The sequence below is a fragment of the Callorhinus ursinus genome, unplaced genomic scaffold (assembly GCF_003265705.2).
Source record: "Callorhinus ursinus isolate GAN/ISIS: 27379988/994484 unplaced genomic scaffold, GSC_fseal_2.0 scaffold28, whole genome shotgun sequence".
Taxonomy (NCBI): domain Eukaryota; kingdom Metazoa; phylum Chordata; class Mammalia; order Carnivora; family Otariidae; genus Callorhinus; species Callorhinus ursinus.
This window is the reverse complement of record NW_027397090.1, coordinates 521,891-544,463: the sequence shown is the minus strand read 5'-3', so window position 1 is coordinate 544,463 and position 22,573 is coordinate 521,891. Positions and strand designations below refer to the sequence as shown.

General features: G+C 41.4%; 1 protein-coding gene across 9 annotated transcripts in view; it reads left to right on the top strand.

Annotated features, from left to right (window-relative positions):
* The window catches only part of TLE4 (TLE family member 4, transcriptional corepressor), a 142,104-nt gene that overhangs the window by 69,496 nt on the left and 50,035 nt on the right, over window positions 1-22,573 (top strand). For 5 of the 9 annotated variants that reach the window (XM_025891702.2, XM_025891705.2, XM_025891697.2 and 2 more), the window contains 2 exons: window positions 2,650-2,854; window positions 4,332-4,348. In XM_025891702.2, coding sequence (XP_025747487.1) covers window positions 2,650-2,854; window positions 4,332-4,348 — 222 coding nt within the window. The remainder of the gene's footprint in view (window positions 1-2,649; window positions 2,855-4,331; window positions 4,349-22,573) is intronic. The other 4 variants (XM_025891703.2, XM_025891698.2, XM_025891704.2 and 1 more) reach the window with 1 other exon arrangement.

Genomic DNA, 22,573 nt, shown 5'->3' with positions numbered 1-22,573 from the left:
TGTATTAGGCCAGTAGCTGAAGAGGGCAAAAGAAGGTTATTTTAATTAAATTTAACAAACATTTATCAAGTGGCAATTATGTGCAGGGCACTGTGTTGGGGCAGTGGAGGACACAAAAAGTGATTAAAATACAGTGTTTTTTTCCCTCCTGAAAAAGTGCTACTCCAAGTTCTTTTGGCGTTCACTAGGCAATTCATCTTAAACAAAACCCTAGGGCTGCTGGTATCCAGCTAGCTAGCAGAAGGACAGAATCAGTGACAGAACAACTGAAGGTGGGGGAGAGCCCTGGAGAATCAACAGCACTGAAAGGAAGAGGGATGGACAGCTGACACAGCCTGTGTAGGCAGGGAAGAGTCTTGGCCTCAGAAAGGAAAAGGGCCCCTCCTTCCTCAAAGATGGACAGATGGGGAGAAGAGGAGAAGCTAGTGTCAGAGCTACTTTGAGGTGGGATAGTGAGGCTCTCGGGAAGTCTCTACCATGAATGGCATGTGTGCAACAGACTCGGGGTATCTTTTCTGCCTTTGAAATGTTCCTGGTTGGGTAGAAAAATAAGGGTGATAGTGCTTATTTTTTGTCCTGAGAGAGAAAAATAGAAGTGAAACACCTGGATCATTGAAGGTACTGTTTTTGGCTGAGTCTTTTATTTTTTAATGTCTAATGAAATCGATGTACATATTTTGGAATTGCCCAGGTATGCTGAGTCTCAGCACCTGCAGGTAGCTAGGGTTTGTGTCAGATATAGACTCACAGAGCTTAGAGTCTAGGAAGGGTGATAAGAGAGACACATTTGCCAGCTCTTAATAAATGCCTGCCAATTGAACTCTGCTCTGAGGTACAAAGTGGCTGCGGGCCCAACCCATACACATGAAGTATTAGGAGATTTAGAGGAGAAAGGGAATTGGAGCAGTTTCTGGTGATTGCAGTTGAATAAGGTTTTGAAATAAATTTGCCATATATTTACCTAAAGGCCTTGTTTTCTTCATAGACGTTATTTTCTGCGCGTTTAGAAAATATCGTGTGCTCATACTTTTGGTCACAACTGACTTACAGTACATAAAGAACTATGATTTTGGCTCCTCAAAAGGAGAAATACACAGTGTTGAACTACCCAGTTAGGTAGTGCTTTGCCGGACTGTAGGATGGGCGTTGATTGGTGGAATATCTGGATCACTGCTCCAATTTTTCGATTTTATATATGTGAACTTTCTTTAAAAGTGTTAGTACTTTAAAAAAAAAAAGTGTCAGTACTTTATTGGCTATATTTTAAGTGCATGTAGCCAGAAGATGGTTGCAGGTCAATTGGAGAAAAGAGCTAATTAGTGCTATAATTTGACTTTTATAGTCAGACACAGGAAGAAGGTGGGTAGAGGGGAAGAGGAAGGAAATAAAAGTGATTTGGGGGAGGAGAAAAAATTCACTTCTTTCTTTGAAGTCTTTTTAAATATAAAAAAAGGCATTTCAAGATCCTTTTTATTGGTGAAGGGGAGCAGCATCCACAGTCCTACTTGGGAAGATTCTAGAAGACTGTTGGGCTATCATAGGATAGATCTGACAAGTGATTCACTTGGAGGCATTAATTAAAATGTAATCACTACAAAAGCTAGTCTGCAAATTCCTCAGCACTTGTTCTCCTGGAACACCATTAGGCAGGGTCTCCAGTGGAAGGGGGTGCCTGTGGAGGGACATACTTAACTTCGAGTCCTTCCGTCACCTCCCCCTCCTCCTCTGCACCCGGTGGTGGCAGCAAAGCCTGCCCAGAGCAGTTCCTGTAGCTGAGCATGATGCGGCCTCTGCTGAGGTCAGGCACCTCCCATTCCAGCCTCTCGAGGGCTTTCTCCATGTGTTGCCAGTGTGCTGGGGAAAATGACTTTAAACTCTCGTCAGCACAGTTACTGGTGCATGCATCACAACCCCACTCAGATAAACCTGTCACAACACAGAGGCGGCCGCTGGAGAAGAGTACGAGGGCCGGCCACTAGCTTTCCATTCGAGCATCACTAAACGTGCACAGAGTGCCCAATTATTTCAGCATTATTGAGCAAGCCTACAGGAGGACCCCAGCCTTGCTACATTAGATTTTCTTTAGTAATTTGCTCAAGTACCGCTGAGGACACTTAAAGGGCTTAAAACGGTGGCTGCAACCAGTTTCCTTTTCTGGGTTGTTAATTCAGGTTTTCTCTTTCAAATTAACTCTCACTGCATGCTGTGCAGCGGTTCTGGGAGAACTGTTTAACACTAATTTTCTCAATTTTCAGCTTTTTTTGTTCAACATAACTGCTTTAACAGTTAGTCACGTATATGTTTTGATTAGAAATGTACGATAGCAAGGCCGTATGTTTGGGAGAACAAAATACAGACATTTCGTTGAAGAAATCTGAGTTTCAGCTATTCAAAGGTACTTAGCTAATTTCACTATTTAAAAATTAAGTTCCTTACAGTATGGTGCAAAATCCCCAAATCTAAGGAAAAAAGAGCATTTCTCCACTCTACATCTCCCCGTCCTTCCCCTTCTGAAAAATCTGTACATGAAGGATAAATCTTTCCTTCATGGGTGCTGGGTTTTCCAGGATCTCTTTGCACCTCTTTTCTTTTGCAAGGGGGGCACGGGTATAGGGAACAAGTTCAATATCTTTGTCTCATTCCTCACAGCAGCAACAACTCCAGGCCCAGCATTTATCACATGGACATGGTCTGCCGGTGCCTTTGACCCCACACCCTTCAGGGCTTCAGCCCCCTGCCATTCCACCCATTGGGAGCAGCGCCGGGCTTCTGGCCCTGTCTAGTGCCCTGGGAGGCCAGTCCCACCTGCCAATTAAAGATGAGAAGAAGCACCATGACAATGATCACCAAAGAGGTGAGTGATTCTCTCGAGATGTCGTCAGTCTGCTGTTACCTGCCTGCCATCGAGGGTGGGTTCCAGATACCGTTGTTTATTCTGTCTCTGGATTTAATTTTCCCTGTGACTACACAAAGGATTTCTGCTGGAAGGTAAATGAATGACTGGAAGCAGTCTTTTTCCAAAGGATCCCCTAGTGGTTGGCAACAGTGAATGCAGTCCCCAAAGGCAAGGGGTCCTGTTTCCTGGTTATTGCCTTTGATCCTGTGCTGCGTCTGATGTTCCCCAAGTCTAAATCAGTAATGAAATCCCACAGTTCTCTGTGTTTGAAATTGTGAGTGACATTAATAGCTAATTTTGACCTATTCTGTTTTGGGGAAGGACTTACTCATAAAGACTCACTTGATAATTTGACGGTCAATTATTATTTATAAATCAGATCAGCCTATATGGTGCAGTAAAAATCTCTCAGGTAAGAAAACAATTTTAGTAGTCTTAGTAATTGAGAAAGTGCAGCCCAGATTAATGAAATCTCTTGGTTTAACTACCTCTCTCACACAGGCTGTCTAGAAGCATGAAATTAGGGACACCTGGGTGGGGTGGCTCAGTCGGTTAAGCATCTGCCTTTGGCTCAGGTCATGATCCCAGAGTCCTGGGATCCAGTCCCACATCGGGCTTCTTGCTCAGCAGGGAGCCTGCTTTTCTATCTGCCTGCTGCTCCCCCTGCTTGTGTGCGCTGTCTCTCTCTGACAAATAAGTAAATAAAATCTTAAAAAAAAGAAATAGAAGCATGAAATTAACTCATTTCTTCCTATATAAACAACACAATTGTTCATGCAAATAATTGATTTAAAGGACAGTTGTGCTCCTTCTAGATTGGGTTCCTCCCTCCATTAAAGTATATGAATGGTTCAGAGATACTTTGATGTGACTGTATGTTTGTATGGTGCTTACTAATAATTTTTATTAGTCAGTGGCAGAAAAGCAAATGAAGAAGTGTCTCCCAGCATTCCTTTGTGGGAATTTAGTTAGCACATGGGTGGTTCATTAGTTAAAAGGTGTGGTTATAATTAAAACCTCATATCTACTCCTGTTTCAGTGTCATTACTGTGAATTATAATCTTGGGTAAATGATTTTTATCACAGACATAAATTTCCCATCTCCGATGTTGGAAACACTGTACTATTTCTTAATGCTATGAAGCAGAGCTGAAACATGACTAAGAACACTTTTTTTTTAAGTGGACAAGTCAAAAAGGAGTATAAATAATCTGAATATCCAGCTTCGGTTTCTGAAATTGTGTCAGAGGTAGATTGGCACTTTGTGGATCTGGTCGAACAGTATTAATAATTAACTTTACTGCAAAGATGACATCTGTGCCATTTATTATTTAGCAGAGATCAAGTTTGATAAATGTATGATTTTATGTAAACTAACTGGTACTTTTCTTTTTCCTTCTTCCCACCGCCTATGTTGCTGCTGTTTGGCCTATAGACAGAGACTCCATCAAGGTAGGACTCAAATTCACAGATGAAGGAATGGCTTAGAAGGTCTCTAAATGATTTGAATCAATCTAGTGGTGGGTTCTTTGAGATTTACAGAATGATTTGCTGGGCTTTACCAGTTAGTGGGTAACTATTTTTGACTACTTTCAGTTGTGTGGTTGAGATTTTTGAAGATATTGGTCTCATTTTTCTATCACAATTGGATTTGTAGTCCAGGATGGAACTATGGAAGATCTGGCTCACATTGCTTATTTTATTATGTCTTGCCATGTGAGGAAGAATAACTACTTTTTTTTTTCAGTTAGGCTTTGGCTATAAGAAAAATAATAAAAAGTAAATAAATTGATTTATAAGAAATATATATTAGTCTCATTTTAGAAGACATTTCCATCCTACAAAACTCTCTAACAAAATGTATAAAAGCATTCTCTGCCAGAAAGATATTTATTTAACATCTTGTTTTCCAGTATAGCAAGTTATTCTCCTTAGGTTTTGCATCTCTCTTATCTGCCTCTGTATCTTTTTGCAGACAAGTTGTAGGGAAAGAGGAAAGTATTTAGGGCCTAATGATTTGGATGTGATTGTGTAACACCAGAATGGGATGTGCTAAGGATGCCTGAATTTAGAGAGTAAGCAAACAAGAAAAACAGGCTACCATGGCAGGAAATGAGGAAAATATGAAAATTGCTTGATCACTTTTGAGCCACACAATGTAAATATGCCACCATGTTATGCATAATTGCCTGTATATATGTGTTGTATTTTGTAAGGATTAAAAGGACAAGGCAGTTCTCAAGCATTGGCCAATACACAGATGCTGTCAAGTCTTTTCCTTGTATTTTGCAGCAGTTGTTTTGGAGCATAGGCAGTGTTACATCTCTTGTAGTTTTTAATGAAATTATGTGTATGAAGACTAAAATCTTCCCCTGAAACTACCTGTGCTGTCACTTTGAACGCCTCTTTCCTCCTTGTCTTTTTTTCCCAAAACCCTTACATAATGGAAAATAAAAATTAAGTGTATCTATTTTACCCTTCAAGAGTCTCTCTAATTTGAAAGGGCATCTGTACACCCATAGAAATGTCAACATTTACAATTGGAACTGCACACACTGAATTATTTAATTATGCTTTTACAGTTGTGTATTTTGTTGTGTAATATGCATATCAGGACCTAGATTAAAAAAAGCAATTTTGATCTGAGTGTTCCACACATGTGTACTTAGGAAGTGGTAAGTAAATGCATTGACCAGGATTAGCTGATAGTCCTTGGAAAGCCTGTCTAGTTATTCTGGGGCCAATAATATAAACATTCCCTGCCTTCTTATGATAAATACATACCTTTAGGCAGGCCAGTGAACTAAACAAAAGCCTCCTCTCCTGCCCCACTCTGAGAAAGAAGACTGTGAAAATATTTATACTCCAGTGCACACTTTTGTGTCAATTACATTTTATATTCCCTTATGCCAGAGAAGGGTGTATTTTGAAATCATCTATAATCATTCAGGATGAGTCTGGGAGTGAGTGTCTATATAGCTAGAAGCCAGGGGGAAAACAAAGAGGAAATAGAGGTGGATGATTTGGCCTTGATTTATTATGGAATGGTAGCTGTAAATAGATGTTTCTGTTGGGTACGGTTCTCCAGATTTGAAGTTGTGTCAGGTTTGGGGCTGTGCTATGGCTTTGCAAGGTGAAAGAAGTTTGCTAATTTTCGTAAATGTGTTCTGTGATGCTCAGAGAGGCAGTTAGTTGCTTGTTCCATTGATCGTCCTCACCCTCCCTTAAGTGGCTCCTGGTTAAGAGGGGCTTTTTATGATTGTCTGCTGTGTGACTTGAGATGGTTTTTATCAGCCGGAGTGTGCCAGTTGCCTGCAGCTGGAGTCAGGCTTGTATGAAATAATTTATTCATGCAGGATAATGCTCCTTAACATTTAACAGGTAATGAACGTGACATAAATTTCCTTCTTGCTTTTAATTTTTCCCTTTCCTCTTCTAATGTGCAAACAGGCAGCTCTGGTACTCTAAATAATAAGTAATTTTTGGCCATCTGTCAAAAGGAAATTTCAATACAAATTTAAATTAATGGTGCCTGAAATTTTTTATAGCTCCTCTAAAAGCCTCTAATGTGCAGAAAATTCTGAATCTGCTGGTAGTAATTAGTGTTGCATGTAATGAGGATGTGGGCAATGTTATACAGCCCCAGTGTAACATTTTGATATGGTAGCAAAATTTTGATTTATACAAGGTTGTGGATGGATTTAATTGTGAGAGACACTTTAAAATGTTTTCTTGACGTTACAGATTATTAAACAGGGCAGATTTCAGAATAGCTCATAAAATATAATTTAAACTTACTGTAAAGATTCAGGTAATTAAGGTGCTTTACCTTTTTAGGTGTCAAGTAAAATGAGAGAAATTCAATTGTTAAAGTGTTGGGCCTTTTTCTTCCTTTCTTTTCTCTTCTTGGACGTTCTGTGGCCACTAAACCACATGCTATTGGCTTTATTGATCTTGTTTTCTATAGCTCCAGGAGCCACGTTCATTCCTAAGCCTTTTATTTACAGACCTGTATCTGAAGTTTTTCAACAAGGGTAGAGAATGTAAATATGGACCTAAAGGAGAAAGCACTGTGGGAGCCCAAGAATCAGGTTTATTTGATGATAAGAAGTCAGAACGGTGTGTATTCTAGGGCTGTTGAGGTACGGGTTCAGGGCACCTGCTTGTCATTTGGCTATCTAGTAACTCCATGTGTCCATGTGTCCAAAATGAAGCCCCAGAAACATGGAACATGATCCACTCTTGACCTTAGTGGTAGGTTGGCAGGCCCACATTTAGCTGTCTCAAGAGCCCCCCCCCCCCCCAAATAAGGCTCCTACCTCTCTCTCCTGACTGGGGGCTTTCTCACCATCTTCTGGGGTGCTTAGTACCATTTCTCTCATCCCTTGAAACAACATAAGTGAAACCAAGGAAGCATTCTCTGGGGTGGTGGAGCCTTCCAGGGCTCATGCCTCCTGAGGGTAAAGGGGTAAAAGTTGGTTGGCTCCAAAGTGGTGACAGAGCAGACATTTCCACATGCTGCCAGGAGCTGCCCAGTTGCTAGTGGTACCAGTTCATGAAGAGAAGTCATTACATTCCTCATATCACTATACATTCTCAACTGAGTGGCTGATGTGAGGATGATGATTCAGAGCTATGGAGGCCAACTTAACCCAAAATTTGCTAGGAATTTGAAGTTGAGAAGTTAGTCTTATTACCCCCAAATGTCTACACATCTCTAATACCTTCTTGCAAATCATGGATCCCCAAATCGAGACCAGTTTCAATAGAAATAGCAAAATTCACTGTCACCAACTACTGATAAGCTCCACGGCCCCTCCCAGATTGATACTATTGTGCAAACTTTATTACTTCACTAGTCCTTTTAATGTATATTATGTATCTTGTTTTTTATCCCAAATGCAATAGAAGGATTTGCCATTTTTTTTTGTGAGAGTGTAAGTACATTTTTTCCTATAGAGTGGTGGTGCTTTTATTATTTCACTGGATCCTCTTCCCCAAAATGTTATGTGCATCATCAGAGTATGATCATTTTTAGCGACTTGTACACTGCCAGGTTAATCTCCAGAAACAGTGTACCACGTTAAAATGCCCTGTTTGTGTTCTCACACAATCCACTAGTATTGAACTTTATAACTTTTGTAATTTTTGCTAGTTTAAGTATAGCTAGTGCATTTTATTTTTCTAAACTTACATTTAGTTATTTTTCAAGCTAACTGCTTTTCTATGAGTGTACATACTGTGTCCCTGCACCCCCATGTGAATTCTTTGTTTTTGTTTAAGGGTTTTCATAATGATCTGTTCATTAGTCGCATCTAAGGCAATGCCTGTTCATTCTGCCTCAGCTGTATTTTGGTGTTTATTCTATGCGGATGACTAAAACATCATACGTTGCTTTTCTTCTCATCTCCAATTATTTTCTCTTGGCAATAAAGGTTTATCAATAGAGAATTAGGCTAAGGCTGTTTTTATGTAAAAATTGAAGTATGTGATTCAGGCCAAGAAAGCACTTTTACCTCATTAGTTGGGTGTTACAGGTGAAAGTGGGTTTTTAGCCTGAATTAACAGAATGATTACTTCTGTTTGCCACTTCACTTTGTACATCAAGACTTAATGGTTAAGGTTCTGTTCCAGGATCTTGTGTGACCTGTGTGATTTGGTGTTTTTGTTTGTTTGTTTGTTTGTTTGTTTTCTTCCCTGTCTCAAAGGAGTATCAGTCTGAAAAGAGTGTGCCTTTTATATGTTTAACCCTTTGGCGTGTCTTGTGTGGGAGAAAGTGGAGAAGCCACTAGAGAAAGAAAGTGGGAGGGGGGATAACCAAATGGTCCAGGCATTGTGTTTTTAAGCACCCCCTCCCCCCCTGCACCTGTATAAAATAAAATGTTTGTAGTTTTACCTTTCAGGAGAAAGCTTGCTGGAATTAATTTTCATTACTGTAGACTTTAGAAGGACATGTTATAGAAACACAAAGGCATAAAGTAATAGACTAGATTAAAAAGAGGAATAGATGAAGTCTATAAAACACTAAGGAGAGGATGTAAACAAAAAATAAAAAATAAAAAACAAAAACACCAAACTTAGACTGTATTGGGGCTTGCATTATGTCCCATTTTTTTCCCCTCAGTCATCAGTAATCTGAGAAGAGAAGCTGTCTAATTAAGGACTGTAACTTGGACACTGCATCTTGTCCACTCTGACCTAGGGAAAAATAAGGTGGATTCCTACTCAGTGCCACTGTTGCATGTGTAACTCATAGTTCAGATTTCAACTGGAAAGGTGGGTGGCATATGCTTAGTCTTTTTTCAGACGTGAGGAAAGGCTTGGAGGTATTGAGGCCCTGTCCAAGGTCACATAGCCAGTGCCACCATCAGAGAAAAGCTTTTTGGGTGATTCATTCTGAATCTTTATTAATAAAAATTTGAAACATACTTAGAAGCAGAAATAATAGTGCAAAGATCCTCCATATACTTAACATGGAGGTTTAAGAGCTATCAATTTCTAGCCACATTTTAATCTATTCCTTTATTTCTTTGCTAAAGTATTTTTAAAGCAAACCCCAGATAGCATGCATTTTGCCTTTATATACTTCAGGATGCAAAATGAACACATCTCCTTAATAATAGCCTTTTTTTTTTTTTGGTCTAAAAATAGACACCCAATGATAGACATAATGCCTTTAATCACTCAATAAAAGTAATTATTTGATAGCTTCTAATATCCAGCCTCTAAGCAAACTTTGATGATTTCCAATAATTGATTGGCTTGAAATAGGGTCCAGATAGGCTCCATTTCATTTTGTTGTAGTATCTCAGATCTGTGTAACTGACGTGTTGAAGAATCTGGTCTAGCTTTCTGCAGAATGGCCCATATTCTAGATATCTCTTTGTGCTTCCTTGTGGTGGCAAGAATACTTTCTGCTTAATCATACCAAGAAAAGTCTCTTTCTTATGCTGGGAAAATGGGTAGAAGAATGACCCCTAGGTTTGCACGTAAGTGTTGGCGATGAACCGTTTAATGAAATTTATTAATAAACAAGGGAGTAAAATATCTAGAAATGATGCTGATCATTGATAAATAGAATTCTCTTTGTATCCTTTAACCTTCACAGACTGTGATGTATTTGAAATCCAACTACACTTTCCAGACATAAATATTGCTTAAGACAGGCCTTTAAAAATAGAATTTTAAGTAGGATTTTTAAAACACGTTAAGTACATCTATTTCCTTGTGGGTGGTGTCCTGTGGGTGCCCTGTGCCCCCACAGAATAAAGTTCTCTCCCATTAAATTTTTAGCTCCTTGAGGGCAAGAATCTTAATCTTCTTTGTTGGAACTGTATAGGAAGACAAATCAAGGATTAGTTAGGGAGGGAACTGTAATAGAATTAGGAAAATCCAGACCCTGCTAGGAATTCTCTCTCCCTCTAGTAAGCTGCGTGTCAATGGCAAGTCACTTTAACTTCCCTGGATCGCAAAGGTACAGTGCTAGGTTATTTTTTCAAGCATTTGGATTTAGATGATTTCTTATGTAATTCAATTCCATCCTGCAAGTGAATTTTACAATAAAAGTCTTACATCCTAGGGTATATTTGTTTCATCAATAAAGTTGGTCATACCATTAGCTAAATAAACAGTGGTAATTATATTTCATTTTGGGGGTTGAGGGTAAGGGGATAGGTTAGTTTAATGTTTTAAAGTATGCCTCTCAAGCATTCAGTGTTTAACTCTTACCAGTTTTACAAAGTAAGACCGTAATTTGAAATTAAATGTTTTAGCATCATTGTTGCTTTTTTCTTCTTTATAGAAGTATTTGTTTCTAATGTGTATTTTACTGGTTACCTTATCAAAGGACAGTCAGGAACTTTTGTTCTATGGGTTTATGATGCAGTAATTTGTTCAGTATTAATTGATACCTGCCTCTAGGCATGTGAGCTGTGTGAAATGTAACAGGTGTCCTAATTCCAGAAAATATGTTGTAATTGTTTGTTTGTCAAACAGATGAATAAATATCTTTAGGGCCTAGCTGGTCCTCAGGTGGCAAGCATGAATGGATTAATGATGTGACTGGGGGAGACATGCTTGTTTGCTGTGCCCTCCTCCACCACCGATCACCCAGGCAGAACAAATAGTAATTAACAGGGGCGGGTTGGTGGTGGGGTCTGCCTTCCCCAGCTGATTTTTGGCAAGGGTGGTTTCTTTTCCTCCATGAACCAACCCTCTTATTTATTAGGCAAACATTTTCATCCTGGTGTTTAATATATCTAAATTTCTTAATTAGAATGCATTGCATCTATTTCGTGAAAACGATTGCACAGTAAAGTTAATATCTAACATTTTAAAAAAATTTTAGAGGGGCCCAAGACTTATTGAAACGTTTTAACTAGCACTTTAATTTCAAAAGCATTTGTTTCTCAAAATGTAGATAATTCTTCCAAAAGAGCTGTTCCAAAGAATTGTTCACCATCTTTTTTTGTATTCTTCCAGTAATACTCATAACCTATTCTGGCAAAATTATAAGATCACCTGGGGTAGCTGCATACTATCACTTCTCAAGCTTTCTTGAATCATTTCTGCTGGTAATCATTTCATTTACTTATATATCCAACTTATGTATTCTATTCTATGGTGGTTTGAAGTAATTCATGTATCTTTTAGGTTAAAGGCTCCCTATGCCTGGGGGCCATCACTAAGCGTTGTTTTTAGACGTCAAGAGGCATCCTATCTAATTACCACCATGGCAGCTGCTGTGGGACAGGATTGAACACCGTTTGGGTCTCATGAAAGTGGGCTAGAAAGGAAGTGTGCTGAGGGCAGAGTAGTACTTTCTGCAAGAATTTTAGATTCTTTGAAATAAGCTTGCGATTAAATGAAAGTAATAAAATCATATTTCAAGACTAAATGCTGCTTAGATCTGTCAAATCAAAACTTTAAATCTTAGAGTTGAATACTTAGTTGTTTTACTTTGAATCTAAAAATCAAACCAAAGGACTGTTACTTTAACTTCATTGGATTCATTACTCAGAACCAATCCACATTATTTCTGCCTGGAGTAAATTATAGTGCTATAAAAAACATTTTGGGCTTCCCTTACTAGTATTGTAACTTATATTCCTATTTATTTGTGATAGTTGTAGTTCATGATAAAGCACCCTCCTCCCCCTACCCATGGGATCCCCAGTGCCCGTAGTTGAGCTTCAGCCCCATGGAAAACAGCCGCATACACTTGTATGGAGCCCACTCCCCCATAATCTATTTTTCCCCCTCGCTGTTGAATATTCCATCCCCTCCTCAACCTCAACCTCTAAATGTTCAAGAAAAGCTTATGCTTTCCTGTCCTTCGCAGCCCCCACCCTTGTACTGAATTTCAGTGGGGTGGAAGTTAAAATGTCTTAAGTATTATTGTTGTAAGTGAGCTTTCAAAGATGGTGATAAGGGTGAGCAAGAGGAATTCTTTTTCATGGAAATGGACTCATTATTTAATTGTATCACACCCTAAGGATTCTTGAATCTGTCTTTCAAAATTGGTACTTTTCAAGTTGCTGAGTATTCAGATACAAGGGGAGGAGAGGGGAGGGGGGGAGGTAAACAGGTTAGTGATGCCACCCAATGAGAGAGGCCAGTAGGCGATGTAATAACACCTCATTTTTATTTCTTTCTTATGGTCATTTTAATTGTAGAAATTTTTGAGTATTCTCTTCATTTATCTCTCTTTAAACTTCTGTTTTCTTGAGCGACATTTGGCCTTTTGAACAACAAAATAAAATTGGAAATGCTAATGTTTTGAGCCAACTAAAGGCGGAAAATAAAAATGTCACCATGGTAACAAAGCTGCTTTCTAGATGGTTTCCTAAGATATGCCTGAACTAGAAGCAGATGTCTGATTTGAGAATCTTGCCTCCTTCAATGTAAACAAATAACTTCTGGGCAGGTGTTGGAAATAATATGGAAATCCTATTAAGGGGCCCTGGGTTCCTGTCAGTCAGGAAGCCCGTGCCACAAAAGGGCTGGTTGTCACATAAAGGAGCAGAGTAAATTCTCATTAGGCTTGAGCTTTTCCCAGGAAATGATTGTCTCGGTGTGTTCTTTCTCCTGTGAATCTGAATGTAAGCTGTTGCTTCTATTGATCTATTCACTGGCTTTATTTTTCTCCTCTTCATTCCAGATCCTCCCTTGCCCAGCCAGCCTGTATTTTCCCCCTCACCCACCCCTTCCCTTTAGATTAACACTTGATCTGTGCTGCTGCTCTGAGAGTTGTGACATTTGTGATTTTAACCTCCCACCCTGGGCTGGGGTAGGGGGTGTGGGGGGCTGGGGGGTGGGGGAGGAAGGGAAGTCAATCTTCATCCCTGGGCCTGTTGGACAAAGAACCCAGCTGATTAGGCCACGGCCCCAGGGCTGTTTGGAGCCAGCACAGTGAGCGACCGCCAGTCCTGAATAGTGTTCTGTGTATATTTACTTGGAGTTATATTTGTGTTAATTAAGCAGAAACTGAAAGCATAAAGAGACAGCATTTTGTGAACTTTTAAAAACGTACCTAGTTGTCTTGGTAAGCCTCTAAAACTGTGTGAATACGGTAGCCACTGGCCACATGAGGCATTTTAAATTTAAATTTGTTAAAATGAAATAGAATTTAAAAACTAGTTTCTCCGTTGCACTAGCCGCACTTCATGTGCTCCGTGGCCGCACGTGGCTGCCATCCCGGTGCAGGTATGGAACATTCCCATCATCACAGAAAAGTTCTGTTAGAGAGGAAGAGACTTTGGCCCGGTAAGGCTTGCTGCTTCTGCTTAAAACCGACTGTGATGTTCCAAAAGCAAGGTTCTTTCCCATGCACAGAAAATAAGGGGCATGTGCACGTTTTGGTTTTGTAGTAGCTTCTGTTCTGTTCAGAAATCGTCGATGTGGTCAGTTGCACTAATACAGTGATCTTTAAATGGTCGTAGGTCTTTTTTTTTTCCCTAGTGGAACTGGTTGAGCAGTTTCACACGGATCTTCCCAAAATGGACCCCCAAGAGATGCATTTTAATGTTTCTAGATAGAGAGTTGAGGCGGTTTGGTGGTGATGGTGGTGGGAGGGTTTGAAGGCTGTGCATAACGATGCCTCTTTATAATACTTGGAAGGTTAAATGTGGATAAGCACAAAACAAGGCTTCAGAAAAGCCACACTATTATTATGCAGCATTTCTCGGACTATAGTCCCCGAGACGCACTTCATAAAGCCAATAAAGCTCGCACTGGTGGTCTCCCGTTGCCCTAGCAACGGACCATGGGGCACAGTGTATGTGAAATGCATGAACATCTGTGAATTAATCTTTTTTAGTTTGTTCTTTTCTTGGCACTGATTGGGCCACTCGGGCTTGTGCCTGTGACACTGTGTGTGGAGGGGTAATCTGGAGCAGTCCCCGGGGTCTTGCCCTAAAGTGGATGGTGGAATGGCAAGTGAAGGCAGATTTATCCTGGTAGTGCATTCGGCAGTGGAGGGATTTGGCCTGACAGCACTCTCGGTGGGATGTTATTAGCTTACTTTCTGGTGCATGGGGAAATGAATAAAAAATTTTCTAGTAAATCTGGGCATTATTGGGTTTATTGGGCTGCCCTGAAAAAATAATCTTTGGAGAAAATTGAAATAATCACTTGTGTTTCTACCACAGTGATCAGGACTTGAAAGGTCTCTGAGTTGTCCCACACCCTTGCCGCAGCCCCCAGGCCCAAGTTCGGCCTGGGGATTATAACCAAACCATATTGGGCTAGTCAGAGGGAGGCTCCTGAATTGGGTGCTTAGGCTGGAATCTGTTTTCATAATAAAATCTGGTAGTAGCCTAGTCCGTCCTTATTTAGGAAATTCTAAACTAAGTTGGTAACATTTTTGCCCTTGGGAAAATGGAGCAAACTATGACTAATAGAAAATTAAAGAGCGAGGCATCCAGGAATAATACTTTGGTTAGCTAAGTTACTCCCCACTCCTAACAGGATTGTCTTCAGTTCCTCCCATTTTCGAACTGGCGCCCTCCCTCCAGACGGTAGTGCCGATCCGCAGACTCTGTGCTCACTCAGTTCCTCCTGTCAGCGCCAGATGCTCACTTGGGAACGGGTTTGCTCACCCTTGTCATTTTCAGTTCCCTTCTCTTCTTTTTTTCTTCCTCTCCCCTTTTTTGGTCTCCCTCCGTTCTTCCTTATGGGTCAACCCTTTTTCCTCCCTGGGGAGGAATGAAAGAAGAATATTACATATGAAGTGCCCTGTGTCGGATGTAGTCTGTGTGTGTAGTTTGTAGGGAGAAGAATTGCTTTAATAAGTGTATTAAGACAAAAGTCCGTGGAACATGCTAGTCCGTCTATGATTTGCTTGATTGTCTTTAATATTGAGGGTCATTTGAGTAGGAAGAGCTGTCAGTGTGTATGTTTTCCTTTAGATACTAAAAAGTCACAGCTGAACCTCTGAGGCTGAGCGATTTTCCTGATTTTCTTTAGACAACTAACCCCAAATTATTGTTTTAGTGGTTCCTGACTTTGAAACCTGTTGGTGTTGGTACATGAACTTGAAAATTGAGCAATGCAGCCTAAGTAAAATATGCAAAGATGGTAGGTATTGATTTGGCAGCTGAAGGGCAAATAGGCCTGACCTGGGTCTTTGCAGGGTGCATGGTGTAAACATTAGCTACAATCCCTTCCCTCAAATTGTTTTCCTATTAAAGTGTGGAACTCAGATGTGCTGCCTTCTGAGTAGAATAAAATATATTAATGGATGGTTTCTCTTCATTTCTCTGAGCTCCCAGGTAGTCCTGAATTCTTTTAAATACTAGTTATGGTGATCGGAGGACAGCTTTTGAAGGCAGTCTTCCCAGGAAGCTGCCAGGGCTGATGTGCAAATACATGCAAACCTGGAACCTTCAGCAAACACTGACAGCAGTGCCAGTGGCAACATTCTGCAGACGCCCAGCCCTGATGGTGGTGCACGCCTTTTTACTTGTAGTTAGGTAGTGTTTTGTAGGAATCAGCAAAACAGCTGGAGTAGGCTAAAAGGTTCTATCATTGGACTTGTGGGTGTTCGAACGCCCTCAACTTGCTTTTCAGGTGGTTTCTCTGATTAAAAAAAGTTGCCTGTTGCTGCTCCCAGCAAATAGCCCCATTTCAGTTCAGAAGAAATTGTCTTCTTTCAAGGATCTTATTTTTTCTTCAAGAATCTTTTTTAAAGTTACCAACTCTCTAGTTGATACTGGAAGCCGGCCTCAGAAAGTACAGCAGTTACAGGGGTTATTAAAGACCTTTAGGAGGAAGCAGAATTCTCAAGTTGCTTTTCGTGTCCTGGTCTAGTATTTGTTTTTTGAAAGCACAATTCTTTATGCCAAGAACTAAAAATTCTTAGACGCTTCTGGTAAGAAGTGAGACTCCTACAGGGATGTAATAAATGGCAGTGAGTACACTGGCTGTTGTGAGCAGACGTGAGTTTGAGTCTGCTGTTTCCTTCACCTGTGTTTGATCAAGTGCGTTACAAGCAGTAATTTTATAATCTGGCTGTTTGAAGGCTGGAAGAGGAAAGCGAACACAAATAATCTAGAAGCGAAAAGGTCTGTCTCTAGCATTCAGATATTTTATCCTTACTGTATGGACTAGCCTAGCAAACAACATAATCCTTGAGTTTTATTTTGAACTCTTTAACATTTTATGTTTTTAATGTGTTTATAGAAATAAAATCAGTACTTTCATTCCTGGTGGTGGATCATACCTGGATCTGTAAAAAACCAAAGAGTTTTTAAGGGAAAAAATTCTCTCATGGTTTTCTGATGCATTGCAGTGGAATGTTTGGTGTAGAAGTGCTGTCAAAAGACAGGGTTCCCGAAATGACATGCTAGCTTCCTGTTGGGCCTACCCCTAACGTTTGTGGGGCCTGGGAAAGAGTACAAATGGGGGCCCTCATACCATCTGTCTGATTCTTTAAGAGTTATAAATCCAGTTTATAAATATACCTTCACGATTATCTGAAAGGCTAGGATTGAATTTACAGTTCTCAGGCCCCTTGGAGTTCATTGCTGGAACCGCAGGGGCCCTCACCTGTGCTCTTGTAGTAGATACCCCAGCTCTCACTTCAAAGCTTTGTTGCACACCAGTGGTTGCCCTCAGGTCCAGGTGTGCTCAAACCCTCAGCTTGGTCTACCCTTGGGGGCCTCCAGAAAGACTTGGGTAAACCCTGCATGAGGGTCGGGAATGCAGGGTCCTGGTGCCCAACCCAGGGCCTAGAGGCATGGAGTGTGTGCGGCCATGTCCCTTTGGTCCTGAGGGAGGGGTTCAGCTGGATGAGGGCCCAGACCCTGGTCAGGGTTCCCTCTTGCCAGGCTGTTCGGTTTATGTATGATTTCACAAGCCATACATTTAAGAGGAAAGAAAGGAAAGCAGGGATTTGGAATGGTTACATCTCAAAGTAATTCTTCCTTAAATAAACGTCAGTATTTTTACCAAATTAGGCCAGGGCATTGATGTTCTAAAATACAGTCTTTTAGGAACAGGTACTTCTAAACTATGCTTTGTAGCTCGTTAATACATTTCTAATTATGCTTTTAAAATGCTCCATTAAAAATCGTAAATGCATATTATACCTGTCGGCAGTGGTTATGAAAGGCGAGGAGTTGGGGGGGGGCACTTTTAAAGTTGAACAAGGTAAAAGATAGTGGAGCTCTCCGGTTGGTCGTGGGTTGCCCTGAATGGCTAAGTGGCTGTCTGCTCGGCCCCACCCCCGTTTGGGTCATAGTGAAGCTTAGGCCTGTAGTGACAATGCTAGGCAAGGGTAGACCCAAAAGGATTAATTGTAAAGACTTGGCTTTCTTAGACTAGAGATTATCACCGGGAACTAACGCGGGTCATGATTTCTGTTTTCATCCGCTTTTGTTCCTTTATGTGCTTCTGCAGTCGGACAGCTGGGAGTGCCGAAGAAATACTTGAAGAGCCCTGTTTAGTAGTTTACGGGGAAAGTCATTGAATAATTCACATAACAAATGATTAGACAAGCACTTGTCCATCTAACTGAATTATTCTACATGTTTGCTGAAGCAGCAAAGGAGGAGCACAGCGTTTCTTCCTGCAGAGGGTATACAGTGGCCATATTGACCCATCTAGTTATTGGGTTTCAGCCTTTTGTTGACATTGTTGTAAATGAAAGCAGCCCGGAAGAGCTTTGGAGCAGCTGGGCTGGATAATTGTGAAGGAGTCATGCTTGTTGCTGTTACCCCCAATGTTTGCAGTGGGTTGTTTGCTTTGACTTTTGTTGAACTGTTGACAAAAGCATTAGATACAAATGGGAACAAATAAAGTGGTGAGATGCCAGGAGGGCTTGGCAGGAGTAGAGGTTTTCATTCTGACTTAAATGGGGGCTGTCGGAACTTATCTAGATGCGAAATGGAAGGTGTAATTGTGTGTGTGTGTGTGTGTGTGTGTGTGTGTGTGTGTGTGTGTGTGTGTGTCTAGTTTTCTTTTCAGATCCCAAATTGGAAAATAGTTTGCTGTTTATGTACCTTGGCTCACAAAGGTGAGAGATTTGAGGAGGCCGCCATGTCTTACAACCTTTAGAAAGCCACACTAGACTTACTGCCCTTCAGATGTTTTGCTGGTCAGGAATGCTATAACACAGATCGTCACTTTCTGGATTCCTCCTTCCCAACTTGGGGGAAAAGAAAAAGACATTTTTAATACTGGAAATATTTTGGATTGGGGAGATGACAGACGTGATGTTGAGGTAGGGAGGATTAAGAAAAACAGTATATGCTAAAATAGTATAGCTAGCAAAATGGAAGTCATTTACTGGAACGCTTTTAATTTGGTTTAAACAAAGTACTCTTTTGTATATTCAAATGGAGAGTAGCTCAGCTGTTGTGAAGACAGAAAATTAATGGTATTTTGAGTGAAATAGCAAAAGCATGTCAACAACATAGCTGCCGATGATAATGCTGGCATTTTATTCATGAGGAATTATCAATGCAGGTTACCGGACAACATAGTGTGACTGAAAATGATTGAGTGCTGGAGAAGCCGCTGTCCTTCTGCTCTGCTCGATGATTTCATTTTGCATTTGGTCTTCCTCGGGCTTCATTTGTGCATGTATTTTCCCTGTCACAACCCAAAATATAAAGTCTTCTGGCCTGAGGATTGTATGCATATTTCTCCCTTTAAAATATCTGAACGTGGAAGTTCCCTTTGAGTATCGACTCGAAAGCTGTGGAGGGTGTTTTCAGTGCCCAGGTGGTTGGTGGAGGCGGTGGGTGTGCTCGGGAGAAAGGTTTCTCCAAAGAATTCACCAGAATAGGTCTATGGGAGTTGTCTAAAAGCACCAACCAGCATACCTGACCACCATGCGGTTGATGATGGCAAGTAAAGGATTTGGAATACCTCATGAGGCTGGAGAAATGTTCATAAAACTTGAGCAAGGATAGACAGAAACTGTATTTAGGAAGTTAAAATGCCTTCTGGGGCACTGCATTTCAGTGATATGATTAATTGAAAGGTTTACTAAAAATGTATGTGAGTGTTCATAAAAATTAAGCCATGCCTTTGTGTGTTTGGTCTTTAATTTACCTTCGAAGCGCTTTGGGCACCTTCGTTAAGACCTCCTTTGGTCGGCACTGCTTCAGTGTTGGGCCAAGAGGCTGGTGTTTCCTCTTCTGTGTTCTGTTCTCCTTTGGATTTCCCTCCCCTGATAGTGACAAGAAGAATGGATGGTACCTTCGTGTAGTTGTTGTTCTTCGGTTCCAGTACCTCATGTGACTGACTCTTAAAGAATTAGGGTGGGAAAGAATGGAAATTTACCGAGTTTATGTTAACAGTGGGAATGTTCGATCGTTTTAATCTTTGCAGCACCTCTGGTCCTAGAGACTAGTAACCGTTTGAGCAGGGGAGGCGACTGGATGAGGGAAAGGAGCCGGCGGTATGCGTCCCGTGACAGTGCTCTGCCGTTTGCCAAAAAGAACTGCGAGAGAAATGCTCTCCAGGCTTCAACTCATAGGTGATATTTTGCTTATTTCAGTACTAGGGGATCAAGGGCAGGGACCTAGATGTGAAGTTCATGAGGAAGAAGTCCCTGAAAGGACTGGTATTGAGTGGGAATAGATGCATCCATGGGACTGAGCAGTTGACACCTCTGACAGAGGTTAATCCTCAAGGGAGGAGGCGGGGGCTTCATGCAGGTTAGAAAACTTGAAAAGACAACAAGGCAAGAAGTTTGTCGTCGTTAACAAGCTGGAAGAAGAAAAGAGAGAGACCTGGCCTCCACAGACGTGACTCAGCCTGACTCCAAAATTATAAGAGACCTGGGCAAAAACACAATAAACGGCTCAGGAGCGAAAGGAGTGAGTTCAAGAGAAATTGACTTAGGCCGAGACAAAGAGACGGGTCCTCTGCGCCCCGCAGGCGGTGGCGGGAGCCACAGGCGGAAGAGCATATTTTGGAGGAGACCGTTTTACAGCCAGCTCCGCGGTGGCCTTCCCTCCTCCTCCTTTCCCAGCCCTCATTCATGTCTGCCGTGCTTTTAAAGCCGAAATAACATCCTCATAAAGGGTGACTCAAGGTGGCTCTTTGTACACGGTTTGAACCACATTTCTTCATATTGGGAAGCTGGTGTGTGTTGGGACCTGTCCACATCTGTGTGTGTGACACACTGTGAACTCTATAACCAGCCTGTAGGTGAAAAGCAGTGCTAGGAATACTGGTTACAAACTTAAGCTCTGGGATTAGAGGGCCTGGGTTCACACACTGCCCTCTGCCATTTACCAGCCTTGTGACTTTAGGCAACTTCCTTCCCTCTGTCCTGGTTACTGTAATGGGGCCCGAGTGGGGGGAGGTGGGTAAGGGTAAATTTTCAGGGGTGCCTAACACTTAGTAGGTGCCCAGTGAATCTTACCGTTAATATTTGTTTAGTGCACAATATGGATAATTTGAAAATAACTTGGTTTCATTTTTTCTATTGGGAGTTAATATTTAAATCAACTTGCATTCCACAAGCAAACACCAGACTGACAGCAGAAAGCAGCAAACTAGAAATGTGTTAGGCTGTGGGGGAAATTATTCTGGGATTAAAATTTTGCTGCAGAAAATCTACAAAATGGATCTTGTACGTGCAGATGGTTGAGAATTAACTTTAGCTGATCTGAGCACATATTTAATTCCAAAGGGGATTTTGTGTTTCGGGAGAGTTCAACCTCAGCTGAGAGCATGACTTCTATGTAGTTTACAGCAAAAACCACATGCCACTCATAATAGATGAAATTGGAGACCAAACCAGGAGAACCATGTGGGTTCCTGTCAGTCTAAATCTTCATTTTAAAAGACATTCCCCTGCTGGACCGGCGCAGTGTGCTTCTGCTGGTGGCACGGACTAGCCTTACCAGTGCTGAAGGAGTGGCCTGAGGACCGCGGTCCTGCAGGTTACCTTGCGTTTCGTAGAGAACCTCTTTTATTTTCATGTCAGATTATCTGTAAAATGGACTTCTCCCTTCAGTGCTGTAAACCGTTCCTCTAATTGTGTGGGGAGAGAGGAGTATACCCAATAGATGCTTGTCGAGCAGGAGAGACTTATGCTGCTTTTCATTATTTTACTACTCATACACCTAATCCCTGTCAATAAGGTTGGCTGTTTGGGGAGGGAACACACATCCCTGCGCTATAATATGGATTGATTTGCAGCTCCTTTTCTTCAGGCTGACTTAACAGAGCAATCTCACGAGGCCACGCGAGTCCATCTTGGTCTGGGCTTTGGCAGGCATGCATCTGAGGGGGAAAAGGATGTTTCAGCATCTGGGGTGCTGCCCCCTCCTGTTGTGGGGGGAGGGCGGGCCCCTAGGATGTGAATTCAGATCACTCAGTGTCATACCAGGTTTCAAGCAAGTGCCATATTTTCTTCATAGGAATGACAAAAGGGCCAGGGTCCTGGAGAGCAAGATGACACCTAGGCACTTGGTGCTGTTTGCCCTTCTGGGGAGAGTTTTGGCATAGCCAGGTCTCCCACGGGGGATGGGCAGTGAGGGGCATCTGAGCAGGTCAGATTTCAGCTTCCGCCCTAGGGGCCTTGGCTAGTCTCACAAAGCTTTAGAAGGTGTTTTTGAAATGACTCTTTGAGAAGAGAATTACATTTCCTCATCCGGATCCTTAGAGCCATCTTCCTGCCTAATCTGTTTTCTGTGAAGCAGGGGACCCGGGTGCCATATTTGGGGGCAGCCCATTCTTACTACTCACCAAACCTTTTTTTTTTTTTTTTAAGATTTTATTTATTTGAGAGAGAGAATGAGAGAGAGCATGAGAGGGAAGAGGGTCAGAGGGAGAAGCAGACTCTCCACTGAGCAGAGAGCCGATGTGGGACTCGATCCCGGGACTCCAGGATCATGACCTGAGCCGAAGGCAGTCGCTTAACCAGCTGAGCCACCCAGGCACCCCCAAACCTTTTGTTTTTAGGAAAGTCATATCTCCACAAAGGCTCAAGAATCCTATGTGAGATCAGCTGTACTTGAGAATTCTTGAGTCTCTCTTTTTACTTTGTCCCACCTGAAATGCCACTTTTGAGTGCTTATTAGCTCAGGTTTGAAATTTGATTAAGAGGGATTCACATTTCTCTGGTTATCAAAGCTGAACAGCAACTGTGTTTCTTTGTAGAGATTTATTTAAAAGATAAGGAAAGGAATATACTCTAGCTCAGAAAACCCTATG